We start from the raw sequence: 22,848 nt of genomic DNA on the forward strand, positions 1-22,848 counted from the left end.
ATCTGTATTTCAGAGTGGAAAAGCTCCTTTATAAAATTCTCATTCTGAATATTTGGTCATTACATGATGAACAATTACTCCATCTCCATTGATCTCTGTATAGATATTAAATAATACATTGGTTTATAAAAACACATAGGAAGCAGAGGACGGGGGTTCAGAGAGGAGTCAGGACAGTGGGTGTGAGGGTGAAGTGGTTAATAAGGGTGGTGAGTCATACAGTGAAGGAGGGCAGGCTGCCATTTGGCCCCTTCTGCTTGTACTACATTTTCTGTCGGCAACACCACTTTGTGCTGGGGTTGGGGGTTCTGAGATGGCAAAGATGGGGACAGTTGAGCTGTGCCCAACTCCTCCTTCCCCCACGCACACTGGAAGACCTCTGGACCACCCAACCGCCCAACTTATTGGTCAACCCATCTTCACAGGAATCTGACATTATACCCTGGCCGTTGGTCCCCCAGTAACTCCAACTTCACATGGTCATAGCCAACCAGACTCTGTTAACCAGCTGGAGGGATCATAACCAGTCAGCAATGTTCCAGTGCACCCAGACTTCAGGCTCCCACTGGCTGGAGATCCCAGTGGCAGTGTTGCAGTTCCACCACCCCTACTGCAGACAGCGCCACCCCAGTTCAGGAGTAGAACTACAGCCCGGGCATAGCGCACAGGAAAAGTCCATTGAGCTGCATGGTTGGTGGACTCGGTGAGCCCTTGACCATGATTGGAGAGCACTCGGTCATTGCAGCACGGGGGAGGTGGTGCTTGAGGTGAAGGTGGTGATGTTCCATTCATCTGGTCTGGGCACTGGTGTCTCTGCGGGCGATGACCGCTGCCTGCGAGCTGTACCTCCGCGTCACGATGCTGCTGATGTGGGCCTTCACTATCTTAGTGATCTCAGCCACCTGTGACAGGACAAACAAGGCCGAGTGAGTAATGCAGTCTGTCAGGGCCCAAACGACACAGCAATGCAGAACCCAGAGTGACAACAAGGAGGCTGGAACGCGAGAGAAACTCAACCTTGGGGCTCAGCTCGGGGTCTGGGGTCAGGGGTCAGAACCAGGGCCGTCTGTAGGTCTTTACTGATATTGGTTTATTATTATCATATATACGGAGGTACAGTGAAAAGCTTTCTTTTGCACACCGTCCACACAGATCAATTCATTACACACTGCACTGAGGTAGAACAAGGTAAAATATTTACAGAATGCAGAATAAAGTGTAACACTATGGAGAAAGTACAGTGCCGGTAAAAAAAAATAAAGGTACAAGACAATAACGAGGTGGATTGTGAGGACAAGAATCTATCTTACCATACAAATAGTAAATACCGTGTCCATGGGAGAAGTCAGAGAAACCAGAAGCAGAGGGTTAGCTTGGTACATGGATGTTCAGGACAGGTACGATTGATGACTGGACGGTCAGACGGACTGAATGAGAGGCCGAAGCTGGATCATTGGCAACAACTGTCAGATGAACTGTCTTCGTCAATTGGGTGTGGAAAGTTCTGGATCAAGGGCTTGGTGATGGGGTTAATAGGGAAAAGTGCCCACTGGCCGGCAGAGACGAGATGGGCCGAATGACCTATTCCCACACTGTACGATTCTGAGAGACAGGACATCACAGACAATTCTGGGCCCTCCGCTGGTCTCAATCTCGAAGTTATGACCACGGTAAAAGCAGTGCAATGTCCCCACACATACTGTCTGTGGGACTAGGCAGTGAGGTTATAAAGGACCGTCGGCATTCAGTGAGTGGCCATTGGAAACTGCCAGAGGCATCCGAAGTGTCAAGGCAGTTGATAGGAAGAGATGGGATTGGGGAGAAGGGGTGGGATCGGGGAGAACGGGTGGGATCAGGGAGAAGGGGTGGGATCGGGGGAGAAGGGATGGGATCGGGGAGAAGGGGTGGGATCGGGGAGAACGGGTGGGATCGGGGAGAACGGGTGGGATCGGGGAGAACGGGTGGGATCAGGGAGAAGGGGTGGGATCGGAACTAAGCCAAGCTCCATCATGGGCATAGCTCTTCTCACCATTGAGGACATCTTCAAAAAGCGATGCATCAAGAAGGCAGCGTCTATCACTAAGGACCCCAGTGACCCAGGACGCACCCTCTTCTCATTACTGGCTTCAGGGAGGAGCTACACTGGTCCGAAAACACACACTCAACACTTTAGAAACAACTTCTTCCCCTCCACCACCAGGTTTATGAATGGTCCGTGAACCCACGAGTCGACTTCTCTATTTTTTGCACTACTTAGTTAATTTTTATATACTTTTTTTTTAGTGAATTTCTTAGTGATTTTGATTCTGATAGATTATTAGCAGGAGGAAGTAGCTTCTCTCTGGACTGAATACCCACTGGAACTATCCTCAGATAAATCCTGGGCACTGCCAAACTGGGACTCTTATCAAGGATAACGGGTCTCTTGCTGGAAACGTATCGATGGATTTGTGGCCAAGTTTGCAGAAAATCCAAAAATAGGAGGAGGGCAGGTAGTGTTGAGGAAGCAGGGAATCTGCAGAAGGACTTAGACAGACTGGGAGAACGGGAAAAGAAGTGACAAAATATAGTGAGGTGAGTATACAGTCACGCACTTTGGTAGAAGGAATAAAGACAGACTATTTTCTAAATGAGGAGAAAATTCAAAGAAATCAGAGGTGCAAAGGAACTTGGGATGTCTATTTAGAACAGAGCTGAGGAGTTTTTAAATATATTTAACGTATATATTTTAATTAATTTAAAGCAGTGGTTGATTAGGTTCTTGATTAGTAAGGGCATGAAAGGTTATGGGGAGAAGCCGAGAGAATGGAGTTGAGAGGGATAATAAATCAGCCATGATGGAATGGTGGCGAACTTGATGGGCTGAATGGCCTAATTCTGCTCCTATGTCTTAAAGTCTAAAATCAGTTCTGTCTCTCCTCAGACACTTCCCAACCCGCTGGGGATTTCCGGCTTTTATTTGTCATAAATGGTTCCTTAAGGTTGTCATAGCCGGGGAGGCAGTGGGGATAAGTTTCCAATACCTATTAAATGCTCCCAATGATGTTCGACTCAATTAGCCTCTGTCAACCGAATCAGCTCCTGGTCTTCAAGTGTGGCTTAGCTACTAAGCCCAGCAGAACCATTTCTACTGAGAGGAGAATGGGCAAAGGCATCTTAAAACTAGTCGCTTCGAGCAGATGGAGCTCGTCAGCCCTGGTTGGCAGCCCATCTAGAAGGAGGAAAACACTAATCTCAAACCTCCGCTGCTCTAAGGTTATACCCACTCACGGGGAAGGCTTTGAGAGTAAAACCCAAGGGAAAAATCCAGAGCTGGAGTCCCTAAGGCAGTCCTACAGTGAGTTCAACGCTGACTGGCAACACCTACGATGCTGCTGGTGCCAAACTGTCTCGGTCTCTGTTGTTCCTTCGTGTTCATCAGATGCGTGGAGAGGGGGAGCTTGCTACATGGGCGACAGCTTGCTCTCCATATCGTACTGCCCTGGCTTGCATATCTAGACAGGTGGGATGCCACATCCTTGACCCACCCTGACCAATGGAGGCCTCATCAGCCTAAACTACCTCCTTCTCCTCAATATTCACCCACCCAGTAGCACGATCAGCCTCCTGCAGGGTTTTGGCAGTGTTATAGAGCCATTGAGAGAGACAGCACCCTAACAGACCCTTCGGCCCATTGAGTCTACACTGACCACCAGCCTCTCAGTCATGCTGGTCCTCCACTATGCCCACTTTTCATTCTGTCCATATTCTCCCAGATTCCATCACTCCCTGCACATTTTACAGCGGCCAATTTATGCAGCAAATCACGTGGAAACCCGCGCATTCACGGAGAGCGTGCAACTCCACGCAGACAGCGCCGGGGGTCGGGATCGAACCTCTGACCCTGGAGCAGGGAGACAGTGGAACTATCCACTGCACCACTGTCCGGCCCAGCTACTGTCTGACTTAATGACCAGTGCGATACGCCCAGTCATCCAATGAAACTTCTGCCTCATCATCCATCTCCCAAATCGCTCCGACTCCCACAGGAGAGGTCTGCATCTCCGATTGTTGAAGTTCCCTACCGCCCATCCCACAATCTCTTTGACACACTACTGTCAGGAAGGTGGTACAGAGCATTGTATCGGGCCTAGGACCGCCAGACCGGGTAACAGGTTCCTCCCTCAGACTGTGAGACTAACGAGTACCCTGCCACCACCGAGGTCTCGTCACTAGTGCAGTGAGCCGTTTACCTGTGCTGTGCATTACGTGAACATTGAATTATAGTTTATTAAGTTATCTGCGGCAATATTTTGGTTTATGTGCTGTTTTATGGGGTGCACTGTGGTCCAGAGGAGCCTTGTTTCATTTGGTTGTATGTATGCACAGTCAGGTGACAATAAACGTGAATTTGACATTGACTGCCATCACTCTCCATCCTGGTTCCTTCACAGAACATCTTCCCCAGAGCTGTTGTTGATCATCCACTCTGTCTGTCACCTTGGGAGACTGGATCTCATTCCCTTCCCCTTTACAATGGTGGACATGGCGATGCTGCTTCCCAGGATGGAGGACCGGAAAGAGGGATAGAGTCTTGCGGTCAAGCGATGGGAATCTCTGGAATTCCATTGTCCTTGGGTTTGTGGGCTGCTCACTGTCTGAGAACAATCAGGATGGAGGTCACAGAGGATCTGGACATTGGGCAGAACATGGACATGGAAGAAGAAGTGCTGCAGTTTCCCTGATGGACACAGGAGACCTGAGAGCCCTAATCTCCTGTTCCTGGTCTCCCTTTGTCCAGAACCCCCTTGGGCTGGGGGTGGAGTTGGTGGTTCGGGAAGTCTCAGAGGGTCCCACAAATAAGCCTCCCAAGCTGGCAACAGAGAGACTGCTGAACCATTTCCTCCAGAGACGGGGCAAACCCACCTGCACGGTTTCGAAGAACATCTCCCGGTTCCCCACCGTCAGCCGGTAGGTGTTGGGCAGCGGGGCCCCAAAGGCTGCAATTTCCTCGAACCGGAATCTCTCCAGTGGCCTGGCATCTCCCCGCTTGTAGATGGAAATGTTCTCAGCACTGACGCCCAGCCAGAGGTCGCTGGGGAATCCACCCTCCTTGCACTGTGGATAATCAGGAATGATGCAATCAGATCGATCAATGGGCAAAGGAATTGCATGAACACATCATTGCATCCAGAGTATAAGCACGCAACCCCAGCCGCCAAAGGGCACCCGCGCTCAACCCCAGCCGCCAAAGGGCACCCGCGCTCAACCCCACCCGCCAAAGGGCACCCACGCTCAACCCCAGCCGCCAAAGGGCACCCGCGCTCAACCCCACCCACCAAAGGGCGCACCTGGGACTTCAAGAAGGGAGAGGGAGTGAGCGGGACACACGTGTCAGAGCGGGAGACCTGGAGGGGTGACAATAACATGTATGGATGGAATGTGGTGCACCTATGAAATGGTCATTTCCCTCTAGAGAGTAGACCATAAGACATCAGGGCAGAATTAGGCCATTCAGCCCATTGAGACTGCTCTGCCGTTCCATCGTTGCTGATCCCAGAACCCACTCAAACCGTACACCTGCCTTCTCACCATATCCCCTGATGCTCTGACCGATCAGAAAACAATCAACTTCCACTTTACATATGCTCACAAATTGGCCTCCACCGCAGTCTGTGGCAGAGCATTCCACAGATTCACCACTCTCTGGCTAAAAACTTTCCTCCTTACCTCTGTTCTAAAGGTCGCTCCTCAGTTTTGAGGCTCTACCCTATGGTTCTGGATACCCCACCTCTCCACATTCACCCTATCTAGTCCTTTCAACATTCGGTAGGTTTCAATGAGATCCCCACCCCCCCCCCCCCATTCTTCTAAATTCCAGTGAGTACAGGCCCAAAGCTGCCAAACACTTCTCATATGTTAACTCTTTCATTCCCAGAATAATCCTTGTGAACCTCCAATGAGATATGGGACGCAAAACTGTTGACAATGCTCCAAATGCAGCCTGACTAGTGTCTTATAAAGTCTCAGAATTATCTCCTTGTTTTTACATTCTATTCCCCTTGAAATAAATGCCAACATTGCATTTGCCTTCTTTACCAGACTCAACCTGTAAATTAACCTTCTGGGAGTCTTGCACAAGGACTCCCAAGTCCCTCTGCACCTCCAATGTTTGAACCTTCTCCCCATTTAGATAATAGTCCGCACTATGGTTCCTTTTACCAAAATGCGTTATCGTACATTTCCCAACACTCTATTCCATCGGCCACTTTTTTGCCCATTCTTCCAATTTGTCTAGGTCCTATTGCAATCGCATTGCTTCCTCAGCACTATCTACCCTTCCACCTATCTTTGTAACATCTGTAAACTCTGCCACAAAACCATCAATTCCATTATCTAAATCACTGACAAACAATGTGACAAGTAGCAGTCCCAATACTGACCCCTAAGGAACACCACTAGTCACCGGCAGCCAATCAGAAAAGGCCTCTTTCATTCCTACTCGCTGCCTCCCGCCTGTCAGCCGTTCTGCTTTCATGTAACGCCATAGGATTTTATCTTGTTAAGCAGCCTCATGTGTGGCACCTTAACAAATGGCTTCTGAAAATCCAAATAAATGACATCCACTGCCTGTCCTTTGTCCACCCTGCTTGTTACTTCTTCGAAGAACAAACAGATTTGTCAGACAAGATTTCCCTTTACAGAAACCATGCTGACTTTGACTTATTTTATCATTGGTCTCCAAGTAACCCTGAAACCTCATCCTTAATCATGGACTCCAACACTTTCCCAGCCACTGAGGTTAGGCTAATTGGCCTATCATTTCCTTTCTTTCACCTTCCTCCCCTCTTAAAGAACACACAGACATTTGCAACCTTCCAGTCCTCCAGGACCATGCCAGAACCAAATGATTTTTGAAAGATCATGACCAATGCATCCGTTATCCTTTCAGCATGCGTTTGGGAGGAGATGGGTTTGAGGGATTAACCAAACTGAGAAAGCCAGGAACCAGACCGAGCTACCTCAACATCGAAGAGTGTGGATCCATAACCAGGCCACTCCATCATGATGTCCATGTATGTCAGCATGGCTTGCTCTTGCGCCATGCCCTGGAGCTTCAGCCACTTGTCCACAATGCCGGCCCGCGTGGCTGACATCTCCTCCTTCATCCACATCTCCAACATCTGTTCCTCCTCTATCTTCTGCTTCCTCATCGAGCCTGTGCGGAGACTGAGGCGCAAAGTTCCTTCCAGGAAACTTGTCCTTCTCTTCTCCAGTGTCTGTGAATTGGACTTAGTGGCTTGGAAAATCTTGGTCCTCAACCTGGAGACAGGGTAGACTTCCTGGAGGTTCAGGGAGACCTTTGTGTAGTCTCCGTGGATATACTGTAGCCTCAGGGCAGCTAGAAGCTGTAGGGTATCTTCTGGGGCAGGGAAATGTCCACTGACTAAACATTCATGGGCCTGCAAAAGAAAAACAGTAACGTCAGGAGGCTGGAATGAGCAGAAAAGCCGTTATCACATTGAGCACATTTACAAGGAGCGCTAACACAAAAAAGTAGCATCCATCATCAAGGTCCCCCACGATTCCAAGCCATGCTCTTGTCTCACTGCTGGTACCAGAGCTTTCAGTCCCACACCACCCACACCAGGTTAAGTTATTACCCCTCAACACTTGGGCTCCTGAACCAGTGTGGATAACTTCACTCACCTCAACACTGAACTGATCACTGAACACAACCCATGTAATCACTTTTAAGGACTCGATGACTCGCCTTCTCAGCATTATTTATTTATTACTTGTTGGGATTTTCCTTTGTATTTGCACAGTTTGTATTTCTTTCTCATTGGTCGCTTGTCAGTCTTTGTGTGGAGGTTTTTACTGATTCTGATGTGTTTATTTTTGTGAATGCCCACAAAAATGAACATCATAATGGTATATGGTGACACTTACTCTGTACGTATTTACCTTGAACTTTGACTATACTAGAGAACCCCTAACCACCCATCACACAGCTGCACCTTTCTAACTCTATAGACGGCTAGAATCCAATCATCCTCAAATCCCATTTTATCAGTTAATCTGCCACCAACAACTAAGCAATTTCTCCATAAGAACAGGAGTGGAATTAGGCCATTCAGCCCATCAAATCAGCCATGATTTCCATTGGATGGTGGCGGAGTTTGTTTGTTTTGCATTAAGATAGAACAAGGTAAAACGATAACAGAAGGCAGAACAAAGTGGAGCAGCTGCAGGGAAGGAGCAGTGCAAAGTAGACTGTGAGGTCACGAGGACAAGTTATCACACAGGGGAACCATTCAATAGTCTGATAACAGCAGGGTAGGAGCTGTCCTTGAGCCTGGTGGTACGTGTTTTCAAACTTTTGTATCTCCTGCCCAATGGGAGAGGGAAAGAGAGCTGTAACTACAACCCATTAGCTGGTAATATTACTTTATGTGTTGTGTGTGAGTTATATATACCGTGTTGTGCACCTTGGACTGTTGTTCGGTGTGAACAACTGTAATGACAATAAGCTTGAATTTGAAGAGGCAATAGGTAGGGAATGATTATGTTGGCTGCTTTACCGAGGCAGTGAGAAGTCCATGGAGGGGAGACTAGTTTCTATGACGTGCTGAACACAGCTCCCCGCAGTTTCTTGTGCTCATGGCCAGAACAGTTACCGTCCAGGATGCTACATACCTGGTGTATCAATAAAAATCCCTCCGAGTGCAGAAGAATAATGAGCGATCTTACAGGTTACGAAGATCACGAGGGGTGTAGACATTGTGAAACATATGGTTTGTTCCCCAGGGAAAGGGAACTTGAAACTAGAGTGAACAGGTTTAAGGTGAGAGGAGGAAGATGTACAAGAGACCCCAAGGAACAAACTCCTCATCTACACGGAATGAGCTGCCACAGGAAGTGGTTGAGACGGATATAATAGCAACATTTGCATAAGTACATGGCTGGGGGAGGGGGTGGTATTTAGAACACTATGGGCCAAATGCAGGCAAATGGGAAACACCAGAGATTCTGCGGGTGCTGGAAATCCAAAGTAATACAGACAAAATTCTGGAGAAGACAGCAGGTCAGGCAGCATGTATGGAAATGAATAAACAATAGATGTTTTGGTCCAAGACCCTTCATCAGGTCTGGAAAGGACGGGGGAAGAAGCCAGAATAAGAAGGTGGGCCCAGGGTAAGGAGTACAATCTTTCCTTTCCAGTCCTCATGAAGGATCTCAGCCCAAAGCTTTGACTGTTTATTCATTTCCATAAATGCTGAATGACCTTCCAAATGGCAAATGGAACTAGCTTGGTGGGTACCATGGCTGAATAGACCAATTGGTCCTGTTTCTGTGCTGTGAAACTCTACCACACTATAAAGCTACAACTATTTACACTATACAAATTTGCCACCAATAAAGTTATAATCCCTGCAACTACTAAATTATCCCTTTCTTTTTGAAAATCAGGATTAGGTCGATTAGGAAAAGGGGAGATGCAATGAGACCTGGGTGTCATTGTACACTAGTCATTGAAAGTGGGCATGCAGGTACAGCAGGCGGTGAAAAAGGCAAATGGTATGTTGGCATTCATAGCAAAAGGATTCGAGTACAGGAGCAGGGAGGATCTACTGCAGTTGTACAAGGCCTTGGTGAGACCGCACCTAGAATATTGTGTGCAGTTTTGGTCCCCTAATCTGAGGAAAGACATTCTTGCCATAGAGAGAGTACAGAGAAGGTTCACCAGATTGATTCCTGGGATGGCAGGACTTTCATATGAAGAAAGACTGAATCGACTAGGCTTATACTCACTGGAATTTAGAAGATTGAGGGGGGATCTTATTGAAACGTATAAAATTCTAAAGGGATTGGACAGGCTAGATGCAGGAAGATTGTTTCCGATGTTGGGGAAGTCCAGAACGAGGGGTCACAGTTTAAGGATAAAGGGGAAGCCTTTTAGGACCGAGATGAGGAAAAACTTCTTCACACAGAGAGTGGTGAATCTGTGGAATTCTCTGCCACAGGAAACAGTTGAGGCCGGTTCATTGGCTATATTTAAGAGGAAGTTAGATATGGCCCTTGTGGCTAAAGGGATCGGGGGTATGGAGAGAAAGCAGGTACAGGGTTCTGAGTTGGATGATCAGCCATGATCATACTGAATGGCGGTGCAGGCTCAAAGGGCCGAATGGCCTACTCCTGCACCTATTTTCTATGTTTCTATGAAAGCCAGTACAAGAAAAGCAAACTCATCTCCCCTACACAGAACAGACCAATACAGCACAAAGGCCATTCAGCCCATCATTGTGTAACTGACTGTTCCCCACCTGCAACTGGCCCATTCTCTCTGTTCCCCCCCCCCCCCCCGTTCACATGGCTGTACGTGGTCCATATCCCTCTGATCTCTGCCTGTTCACATGCTTGCATATAGTCTCTACCCCACTGTTCCCCATATGTTCAGGGCCCATATTCCCCCCCCCCATTCCCCACACGTGCATGGTCCCTATCTATCTCCCCCTCTCTCTCCCCCCCAACCGTTCCCCACATGTTCACGGCCCATATCCCCTCGTTCCCCTGTGGGTGCACGGCCCATATCCCCCCCGTTCCCCGCAGGTGCACGGCCCATATACCCTCTCTGTTCCCCTGCAGGTGCACGGCCCATATCCCCCCGCTCCCCCTCCCCCCGTTCCCCATCTAAATACAATCGTAAGCATCGGGCTGTGTTTGTTGTCAGGAGCACAAGTATGCAGAGATACAGATACTATGAAAAGCCTGCTCACAGCAACAACATGCATGTGGGTATGGACAACACACAGAACACAAGTTGTACAAGATGGCCAGGACAGAGCGAGAAACAAAGACTGTGTAACAACAAGACCTCAGCGGAACGAACACAGGCATGATAGAGACACGTCCATGGTGGTGGGAGAGGTGATATAAAGATGTCCTTCTGCCAACACCTTCTCCGTGATCAAACCTTCATTAACCACAGTTCTTCAGAAGCCTATCACATTGTGACCTTGACTTCCCGTCAAGCTGGCTTCGAGCTGCACTCTCCATCGAGATGGTGGCTCAGCTCTTTTCAGTTTGTAGGGATGCCTTTTGGGCCAGAGACGGCAAGCTGGGGCCAAGCAATGCGTTTCAATGTCTCCTTCCATGTACGTGTGATCAATAAATCTGAAATCTGCTCTGCCTGCCTGCTCTGCACTTTCTCTGTGACTGTTAACTTCTTTCTGCGTTCTGTTATTGTTTCCTCTCGACATGCTGATGGGACACAGTGATCCGCAGAGATGATGTGCCAAGCTAGGTTTTTCACTCCAACACTGTACAGTTTTATTTGTCTCTTGTAATTCAAAACATTCGGTGAAATGCGTCACTTTTACCAATCAGTGAGGATTGCACTGGGCAGCCCACAAGAGTTAACACACTTCCGGTGCCAATGTAGCACGCCCACGACTCCCTAACCCTAACCTGTACCTCTTTGCAATTTGGCAGGAAACTGAAGTCGGCAGAGGAAACCCACATGGCCACAGGAGAACATACAAACTCCTTACAGATAGCGGCGAGTATTGAAAACTGATTGTACAGCTGGCGCCGTGAAGTGCCACGCTAACCACTTACGCTACCATGCTGCCCAGATCCAGCTTAGAGTCCGGAGAGGAAGTGAGCAGGGGACATACCTGCTCAAACATGAACACGAACTCCAGACCCTGCCGAGAGACGCTCGCCACGTCCAGGAAACAGTAAAGCTTGAAGTAGAGACACCAGGGGCTTTGCTCCTGGTCCTCCTTGCCCATCAGCCTACGGTCAGACAAAAAGCCATCAGTCCACAGACAGAGCAAACCAACACCTACCCCGACACGTCGCACACTCACCACCTTCACAACCCCCTCCAGTCCACGCTCCCAAACTGCCTCCAATCCCAAAACCACCCCCTCACCCCCAACACACATCAGTACCCTCAGAGACCACCCTCTCACCCCCAACACCTCAACACACATCAGTACCCTCAGAGAGATCCACACCCTCACCCCCAACACCTCAACACACATCAGTACCTGCAGAGACCACCCCGTCACCCCCAACACCTCAACACACATCAGTACCCTCAGAGAACCATCCCCTCAACCCCAACACCTCAACACACATCAGTACCCTCAGAGACCACCCCCTCAACCCCAACACCTCAACACACATCAGTACCCTCAGAGAGATCCACACCCTCACCCCCAACACCTCAACACACATCAGTACCCGCAGAGAGATCCACCCCGTCACCCCCAACACCTCAACACACATCAGTACCCGCAGAGAGATCCACCCCGTCACCCCCAACACCTCAACACACATCAGTACCCTCAGAGACCACCCCCTCAACCCCAACACCTCAACACACATCAGTACCCTCAGAGACCACCCCGTCACCCCCAACACCTCAACACACATCAGTACCCACAGAGAGATCCACCCCCTCACCCCCAACACCTCAACACACATCAGTACCCTCAGAGACCACCCCCTCAACCCCAACACCTCAACACACATCAGTACCCTCAGAGACCACCCCGTCACCCCCAACACCTCAACACACATCAGTACCCTCAGAGACCACCCCCTCAACCCCAACACCTCAACACACATCAGTACCCTCAGAGACCACCCCGTCACCCCCAACACCTCAACACACATCAGTACCCACAGAGAGATCCACCCCCTCACCCCCAACACCTCAACACACATCAGTACCCTCAGAGACCACCCCCTCAACCCCAACACCTCAACACACATCAGTACCCTCAGAGACCACCCCGTCACCCCCAACACCTCAACACACATCAGTACCCTCAGAGATCCACCCCCTCAACCCCAACACCTCAACACACATCAGTACCCGCAGAGAGATCCACCCCCTCACCCCCAACACCTCAACACACATCAGTACCCTCAGAGACCACCCCCTCACCCCCAACACCTCAACACACATCAATACCCACAGAGATCCACCCCCTCACCCCCAACAACACCTCAACACACATCAGTACCTGCAGAGACCACCCCCTCACCCCCAACACCTCAACACACATCAGTACCCTCAGAGACCACCCCCTCACCCCCAACACCTCAACACACATCAGTACCCTCAGAGATCCACCCCGTCACCCCCAACACCTCAACACACATCAGTACCCACAGAGATCCACCCCCTCACCCCCAACACCTCAACACACATCAGTACCTGCAGAGACCACCCCCTCACCCCCAACACCTCAACACACATCAGTACCCTCAGAGACCACCCCGTCACCCCCAACACCTCAACACACATCAGTACCCACAGAGATCCACCCCCTCACCCCCAACACCTCAACACACATCAGTACCCTCAGAGATCCACCCCCTCACCCCCAACAACACCTCAACACACATCAGTGCCCACAGAGATCCACCCCCTCACCCCCAACGCCTCAACACACATCAGTACCCTCAGAGATCCACACCCTCAACCCCAACACCTCAACACACATCAGTACCCTCAGAGACCACCCCGTCACCCCCAACACCTCAACACACATCAGTACCCACAGAGATCCACCCCCTCAACCCCAACACCTCAACACACATCAGTACCCTCAGAGACCACCCCGTCACCCCCAACACCTCAACACACATCAGTACCCACAGAGATCCACCCCCTCACCCCCAACACCTCAACACACATCAGTACCCTCAGAGACAACCCCCTCACCCCCAACTCCTCAACACACATCAGTACCCTCAGAGATCCACCCCCTCAACCCCAACACCTCAACACACATCAGTACCCTCAGAGACCACCCCGTCACCCCCAACACCTCAACACACATCAGTACCCTCAGAGACCACCCCCTCACCCCCAACACCTCAACACACATCAGTACTCTCAGAGACCACCCCGTCACCCCCAACACCTCAACACACATCAGTACCCACAGAGATCCACCCCCTCACCCCCAACAACACCTCAACACACATCAGTGCCCTCGGAGAGATCCACACCCTCACCCCCCCAACACCTCAACACACATCAGTACCCTCAGAGACCACCCCCTCAACCCCAACACCTCAACACACATCAGTACCCTCAGAGACCACCCCCTCAACCCCAACACCTCAACACACATCAGTACCCGCAGAGAGATCCACCCCCTCACCCCCAACACCTCAACACACATCAGTACCCTCAGAGACCACCCCCTCACCCCCAACACCTCAACACACATCAGTACCCTCAGAGATCCACCCCCTCACCCCCAACACCTCAACACACATCAGTACCCTCAGAGATCCACCCCCTCACCCCCAACACCTCAACACACATCAGTGCCCACAGAGACCACCCCCTCACCCCCAACACCTCAACACACATCAGTACCCTCAGAGACCACCCCGTCACCCCCAACACCTCAACACACATCAGTACCCTCAGAGACCACCCCCTCAACCCCAACACCTCAACACACATCAGTACCCTCAGAGACCACCCCCTCAACCCCAACACCTCAACACACATCAGTACCTGCAGAGACCACCCCCTCACCCCCAACACCTCAACACACATCAGTACCCTCAGAGACCACCCCGTCACCCCCAACACCTCAACACACATCAGTACCCTCAGAGACCACCCCGTCACCCCCAACACCTCAACACACATCAGTACCCTCAGAGATCCACCCCCTCACCCCCAACACCTCAACACACATCAGTACCCTCAGAGATCCACCCCCTCACCCCCAACACCTCAACACACATCAGTGCCCACAGAGACCACCCCCTCACCCCCAACACCTCAACACACATCAGTACCCTCAGAGACCACCCCCTCAACCCCAACACCTCAACACACATCAGTACCCTCAGAGACCACCCCCTCAACCCCAACACCTCAACACACATCAGTACCCTCAGAGACCACCCCCTCAACCCCAACACCTCAACACACATCAGTACCCACAGAGATCCACCCCCTCACCCCCAACAACACCTCAACACACATCAGTACCTGCAGAGACCACCCCCTCACCCCCAACACCTCAACACACATCAGTACCCTCAGAGACCACCCCGTCACCCCCAACACCTCAACACACATCAGTACCCTCAGAGACCACCCCCTCAACCCCAACACCTCAACACACATCAGTACCCTCAGAGACCACCCCCTCAACCCCAACACCTCAACACACATCAGTACCTGCAGAGACCACCCCCTCACCCCCTCACCCCCAACACCTCAACACACATCAGTACCCTCAGAGACCACCCCGTCACCCCCAACACCTCAACACACATCAGTACCCACAGAGACCACCCCGTCACCCCCAACACCTCAACACACATCAGTACCCTCAGAGATCCACCCCCTCACCCCCAACACCTCAACACACATCAGTACCTGCAGAGACCACCCCCTCACCCCCAACACCTCAACGCACATCAGTACCCTCAGAGACCACCCCCTCAACCCCAACACCTCAACACACATCAGTACCCACAGAGATCCACCCCCTCACCCCCAACGCCTCAACACACATCAGTACCTGCAGAGAGATCCACCCCCTCACCCCCAACACCTCAACATACATCAGTACCCTCAGAGATCCACCCCCTCTACCCCCAACACCTCAACACACATCAGTACCCTCAGAAACCACCCCGTCACCCCCAACACCTCAACACACATCAGTACCCACAGAAACCACCCCGTCACCCCCAACACCTCAACACACATCAGTACCCACAGAGATCCACCCCCTCACCCCCAACGCCTCAACACACATCAGTACCTGCAGAGAGATCCACCCCCTCACCCCCAACACCTCAACATACATCAGTACCCTCAGAGATCCACCCCCTCTACCCCCAACACCTCAACACACATCAGTACCCACAGAGATCCACCCCCTCACCCCCAACGCCTCAACACACATCAGTACCTGCAGAGAGATCCACCCCCTCACCCCCAACACCTCAACATACATCAGTACCCTCAGAGATCCACCCCCTCACCCCCAACACCTCAACACACATCAGTGCCCACAGAGAGATCCACACCCTCACCAACACCTCAACACACATCAGTGCCCACAGAGAGATCCACACCCTCACCAACACCTCAACACACATCAGTGCCCACAGAGAGATCCACACCCTCACCCCCAACACCTCAACACACATCAGTACCCTCAGAGTCCCCCCCCAGTCCAAGCTCCCCTACAAAGCTGCCAAAATCTACCCAGTCCCAACCAGATGAGACCCCCTCATTCAGCACTCCACTCCGAAGGGCAGACCCTGTCTGTTGGTGGAGCCAGAGACAGTGAAGAAGGTTGTCAAAGAAACAGCAGGAAATCAGCTGGAAAGCTGGCAGGTGCAGTGTAATCAGGTCAACGTGAGGTGGTCTACTTTGGAAAGTCTGGTAGGACATCTAGAGTAAGTGGTAGAACATCTGCAGGGGCTCCCAACCTGGGGCTTACGGACCCCTTGCTTAACGGTATTAGTCCATGGTATGAAGCAGGTTGGGAACCACCAATCTAGAGTCTGGCAGAGGATATCGAGCAGGAACATTGACTTGCAGAGAGACAGTGGGGTGCAGGCCCTTAGCTTGCCAAAAGTGACCATCGAGTGGTGCTGGTGAGAGAGATGGTGAGGGTGTCTGTATGCCCTCATTGGCTGAGGCACTGCGATGAGACCTTACGTTGCAGTTTATACTAAACACTGGCTGGACAATACAATGGAACACCGGGTACATCTCTGGTTTCCACGCCACAGGAATGATGTGATAGTGAGAGAGAGAGAGAGTGCAGAAGAGATTCACCATGATATTGACTGGAATGGAGGGCTGTGCTATAGGGAGAGATGGGAAAGGTTAGGCTAATTACCATTAGAATGTAGGAGGCTGAGAGGTGACGGGGGAGGGGGAGAGTTTTATACAATTATGAGGAATAGATAGGGTAGGTGGTCAGAGTTCGTTTCCCAGAACAAGGGAGTCTAGCTCTGAGATAAAGGGGACATTAGGGACAAGTTTTTTCCTCACAGTGCTGGGTGCATCGATTGAGCCACCTGAGATGGCGGTCGAAGTGATGTACAAGAGGCATTTGAACAGGTCGAGCAGAGGGAAAGGAGCCTCATACGAGAAAGGGATTGGTGTAGAGAGATATCATGGTTAAAAGAGAACATAGAACGTACAGCACAATACAGGCCCTTTGGCCCACAGAGTTGTGCCGAACATGTCCCTACCTTAGAAATTACTAGGCTTACCTATTGCCCTCTATTTCACTAAGCTCCATGTACTTATCTAATCCATGCACTGTGTGTCAGACAGAGTGGTCAGCAGCACTGGGGCTCCACAGGGGACTGTCCTGTCTCCCTTCCTCGGACTTCAATTACAACACAGAGTCTTGCCATCTTCAGAAGTTTTCTGATGGCTCTGCCATAGTTGGATGCATCAGCAAGGGAGATGAGGCTGAGTACAGGGCAACGGTGGGAAACTTTGTCACATGGTGCGAGCAGAATCACCTGCAGCTTAACATGAAAAAGACTAAGGAGCTGGTGGTGTACCTGAGGAGGGCTAAGGCACCAGTGACCCCTGTTTCCATCCAAGGGGTCAGTGTGGACATGGTGGAGGATTACAAATACCTGGGGATATGAATGGACAATAAACTGGACTGGTCAAAGAACACTGAGGCTGTCTACAAGAAGGGTCGGAGCAGTCTCTATTTCCTGAGGAGATTGAGGTCCTTTAACATCTGCTGGATGATGCTGAGGATGTTCTACGAGTCTGTGGTGGCCAGTGCTATCGTGTTTGCTGTTGTGTGCTGGGGCAGCAGGCTGAGGGTAGAAGACACCAACAGAATCAACAAACTCATTCGTAAGGCCAGTGATGTAGTGGGGGTGGAACTGGACTCTCTGATGGTGGTGTCTGAAAAGAGGATGCTGTCCAAGTTGCATGTCATCTTGGACAATGTCTCCCATCCACTCCATAATGTACTGGTTAGGCACAGGAGTTCATTCAGCCAGAGACTCATTCCACCGAGATGTAACACTGAGCGTCATAGGAAGTCATTCCTGCCTGTGGCCATCAAACTTTACAACTCCTCCCTTGGAGTGTCAGACACCCTGAGCCAATAGGCTGGTCCTGGACTTATTTCCACTTGGCATGATTAACTTATTATTATTTAATTATTTATGGTTTTATATTGCTGTATTTCTTCATTATTCTTGGTTGGTGCGGCTGTAACAAAACCTAATTTCCCTCGGAATCAATAAAGTATGTCTGTCTGTAAAAGCCTCTTAAAAGAACCTATCATATCCACCTCCACCACCGTTGCCAGCAGCCCATTCCACACACTCACCACTCTCCAAGTAAAAAACTTACCCCTGACATCTCCTCTGTAAATACTCCCCAGCACCTTAAACCTGTGGCCTCTTGCGGCAACCATTTCAGACCTGGGAAAAAGCCTCTGACTATCCACCCGATCAATGCCTCTCATCATCTTATACAACTCTATCAGGTCACCTCTGATCCTCCCTCACTCCAAGGAGAAAAGGCTGAGTTCACTCAACCTATTCTCATAAGGCATACTCCCCAATCCAGGCAACATCCTTGTAAATCCCCTCTGCATCCTTTCTATGGCTTCCACATCCTTCCTGTAGTGAGGCAACCAGAACTGAGCACAGTACTCCAAGTGGGGTCTGACCAGGGTCCTATATAGCTGCAACATTACCTCTCGGCTCCCAAATTCAATTCCACGTTTGATGAAGGCCAATACACCATACGCCTTCTTAACCACAGAGTCAACCTGCGCAGCTGCTTTGAGTATCCTATGGACTCAGACCCCAAGATCCCTCCAATCCTCCACACTGCCAAGAGTCTTACCATTAATACTATATTCTGCCATCATATTTGACCTACCAAAATTAAGCACTTCACACTTATCTGGGTTGAACTACATCTGCCATTTCTCAGCCCAATTTTGCATCCTATCAATGTCCCACTATAACCTCTGACAGCCCTCCACATTATCCACAACACCTCCAACCTTTGTGTCATCAGCAAACTTACTAACCCATCCCTCCACTTCCTCATCCAGGTCATTTATAAAAATCACGAAGGGTAGGGGTCCCAGAACAGATCCCTGAGGCACACCACTGGTCACCACCCTCCATGCAGAATATGACCCATCTACAACCACTCTTTGCCTTCTGTGGACAAGCCAGTTCTGGATCCACAAAGCAATGTCCCCTTGAATCCCATGCATCCTTACTTTCTCAATAAGCCTTGCATGGGGTAGCTTATCAAACGTCTTGCTGAAATCCATATGCACTACATCTATTGCTTTACCTTCATCAATGTGTTTAGTCACATCCTCAAAAAATTCAATCAGGCTTGTAAGACATGACCTGCCCTTGACAAAGCCATGCTGACTACTCCTAATCATATTATGCCTCTCCAAATGTTCATAAATCCTGCCTCTCAGGATCTTCTCCATCAACTTACCAGCCACTGAGGTAAGACTCACTGGTCTATAATTTCCTGTTCTATCTCTACTCCCTTTATTGAATAATGGAACATCATCCACAACCCTCCAATCCTTCAGAACCTCTCCCGTCCCCATTGATGATGCAAAGATCATCGCCAGAGGCTCAGCAATCACCTCCCTCACCTCCCACATTAGCCTGGGGTACATTTTGTCCGGTCCTGGTGATTTATCCAACTTGATGCTTTCCAAAAGCTCCAGCACAACCTCTTTCTTAATATCTACATGCTCAAGCTTTTTGTTCCACTGCAAGTCAACACTACAATCACCAAGATCCTTTTCCATAGTGAATACTGAAGTTTAGAACATAGAAAACTACAGCACAGTACAGGCCTTTCAGCCCACAATGTCATACGAACCTTCGAGCATCCTCCAATAGCAATCTAATTCTTCCCTCCTACATAGCTCTCCATTTTTCTATCATCCACACGTGTCTCTAAGGATTTCCTTAACACCCCAACAGTATCTACCTCCACTACCACCCTTGGTCAGCATAAACCTGTTAGGCTGCAGGGCCTGTTTCTGTGTTGTCTGGCTCTATCCCTACAGAACTGGATACAGGAGCTGGGAAGATCCTGGGGAAACATGACCCGTACCTCTCGAACTTGGCCAAGACGTCGGCGACCACCACGCGGCTCTCAATGGCCCTGTCCCCAGCGTTCTGGTGCTCAAACAGGGCGAACATGTTCCGGCTGTCCTCCATCGCCAGACCGCGCAGCAACTTCTCCACCACCTGGAAGCACAAGCAGCGTCCCTGAGCGACGCACGGACCCAGGACCGCGTACCCCTGCGCACGCCTGTGCCATGCAGACCAGGCCTCGCGTATGCCCGTGTCACATCTGCGCTATGCAGACCCAGGGCCCTGCGCACGTCTGTACTACGCAAATCTGAGACCCCGCGAGCCAAGCACAGGGAGGGGAGTAGAAGATACAAAGGCAGATCCCAAATGGGCTCACGTCTAGACTGACACCAGAGAAGCCACAGACACAGGGATGTGGAGCAACATGTACCCTGCTGGAGGGACTCAGCAGGTCAGCCAGCACCTGTGGAAAAGGAACTGTCGACGTTCTGGGGTGAGACCTACAATCAGTGTCCTGACGCAGAGCTCTCACTGAGATGTCGATAGTTCCTCTCCTCCCCCCACGGATGCTGCCCGACCTGCTGAGTCTCTGCAACAGATTTCTGCCGCCTCGCCTCACTCCGTCCAGTGGGTGATTGGGAACATCCGAGCCGGGGTCAACAGGCAGACTGCCGCCAATGACACAAGCCCGGTGGACGATCTCTCAGCTCACCCGCAGCGCTGTTGGCACCGAGCAGGGGCGGTGAGCGGAGTCCGTGGACACCGACTGTTGTCGCTAGTTAGTGACCGGTCAGCTGTTTTCGGTCTCTCACCTCGCCCGCAGCGCTGTTGGCACCGAGCAGGGGCGGTGAGCGGAGTCCGTGGACACCGACTGTTGTCGCTAGTTAGTGACCGGTCAGCTGTGTTCGGTCTCTCACCTCGCCCGCAGCACTGTTGGCACCGAGCAGGGGCGGTGAGCGGAGTCCGTGGACACCGACTGTTGTCACTAGTTAGTGACCGGTCAGCTGTGTTCGGTCTCTCACCTCGCCCGCAGCGCTGTTGGCACCGAGCAGGGGCGGTGAGCGGAGTCCGTGGACACCGACTGTTGTCGCTAGTTAGTGACCGGTCAGCTGTGTTCGGTCTCTCACCTCGCCCGCGGTGGTGTTGGCACCGAGCAGGGGCGGTGAGCGGAGTCCGTGGACACCGACTGTTGTCGCTAGTTAGTGACCGGTCAGCTGTGTTCGGTCTCTCACCTCGCCCGCGGTGGTGTTGGCACCGAGCAGGGGCGGTGAGCGGAGTCCGTGGACACCGACTGTTGTCGCTAGTTAGTGACCGGTCAGCTGTGTTCGGTCTCTCACCTCGCCCGCAGCGCTGTTGGCACCGAGCAGGGGTGGTGAGCGGAGTCCGTGGACACCGACTGTTGTCGCTAGTTAGTGACCGGTCAGCTGTGTTCGGTCTCTCACCTCGCCCGCAGCGCTGTTGGCACCGAGCAGGGGCGGTGAGCGGAGTCCGTGGACACCGACTGTTGTCGCTAGTTAGTGACCGGTCAGCTGTGTTCGGTCTCTCACCTCGCCCGCGGTGGTGTTGGCACCGAGCAGGGGCGGTGAGCGGAGTCCGTGGACACCGACTGTTGTCGCTAGTTAGTGACCGGTCAGCTGTGTTCGGTCTCTCACCTCGCCCGCAGCGCTGTTGGCACCGAGCAGGGGCGGTGAGCGGAGTCCGTGGACACCGACTGTTGTCGCTAGTTAGTGACCGGTCAGCTGTGTTCGGTCTCTCACCTCGCCCGCAGCGCTGTTGGCACCGAGCAGGGGCGGTGAGCGGAGTCCGAGGACACCGACTGTTGTCGCTAGTTAGTGACCGGTCAGCTGTGTTCGGTCTCTCAGCTCGCCCGCAGCGCTGTTGGCACCGAGCAGGGGCGGTGAGCGGAGTCCGTGGACACCGACTGTTGTCGCTAGTTAGTGACCGGTCAGCTGTGTTCGGTCTCTCACCTCGCCCGCAGCGCTGTTGGCACCGAGCAGGGGTGGTGAGCGGAGTCCGTGGACACCGACTGTTGTCGCTAGTTAGTGACCGGTCAGCTGTGTTCGGTCTCTCACCTCGCCCGCAGCGCTGTTGGCACCGAGCAGGGGCGGTGAGCGGAGTCCGTGGACACCGACTGTTGTCGCTAGTTAGTGACCGGTCAGCTGTGTTCGGTCTCTCACCTCGCCCGCGGTGGTGTGGGAGTCGATGATGATTTGGCAGGAGCCCCCACCGTGGCAGTACACCGTGGTCGACATCTCGCGGCAGCTGACCAGGGCTTGGATCTCAGCCTGAGACGGCACAAACTCTCGGAGCCTGGTCTTCTTCAGCGACTCCAGGATGAAGTGGGCGTACTTGTGGATCTCGGTGCCAGCAAACAGCTCCTTCACCCTGTGCAGCAAACAGACGCTGAGGCAGGGGCAGCGCAGGGTGGCACTGCGGCGGTGCGTGTGGGATCGTAGGGTGCAGCGCGGTGTGGGGGAGACGGCGTGGGTGACGCGGCACGGAGAGACGGGGACAGCATGTACGACATGACGCAGGGGGGAGACGGTGCGGAGAGACGGGGACGGCATGTACGACATGACGCAGGGGGGAGACGGCACGGAGAGACGGGGACGGCATGTACGACATGACGCAGGGGGGAGACGGCACGGAGAGACGGGGACGGCACGTACGACATGACGCAGGGGGGAGACGGTACGGAGAGACGGGGACGGC

The 22,848-nt window shown here is 51.7% G+C and overlaps 1 protein-coding gene across 1 annotated transcript in view; it reads right to left on the reverse strand.

Annotated features, from left to right (window-relative positions):
• The window catches only part of LOC140727238 (unconventional myosin-X-like), a 111,172-nt gene continuing 88,324 nt past the window's right edge, over positions 1-22,848 (reverse strand). The window contains exons 36-41 of the mRNA XM_073044502.1: positions 22,314-22,521; positions 20,153-20,289; positions 11,661-11,781; positions 7,002-7,442; positions 4,906-5,097; positions 1-902 (exon numbers count right to left, since the gene is read on the reverse strand). Coding sequence (XP_072900603.1) covers positions 789-902; positions 4,906-5,097; positions 7,002-7,442; positions 11,661-11,781; positions 20,153-20,289; positions 22,314-22,521 — 1,213 coding nt within the window. The 3' untranslated portion in view covers positions 1-788. The remainder of the gene's footprint in view (positions 903-4,905; positions 5,098-7,001; positions 7,443-11,660; positions 11,782-20,152; positions 20,290-22,313; positions 22,522-22,848) is intronic.

This window comes from Hemitrygon akajei, chromosome 5 (assembly GCF_048418815.1).
Source record: "Hemitrygon akajei chromosome 5, sHemAka1.3, whole genome shotgun sequence".
Classification (NCBI taxonomy): Eukaryota; Metazoa; Chordata; class Chondrichthyes; order Myliobatiformes; family Dasyatidae; genus Hemitrygon; species Hemitrygon akajei.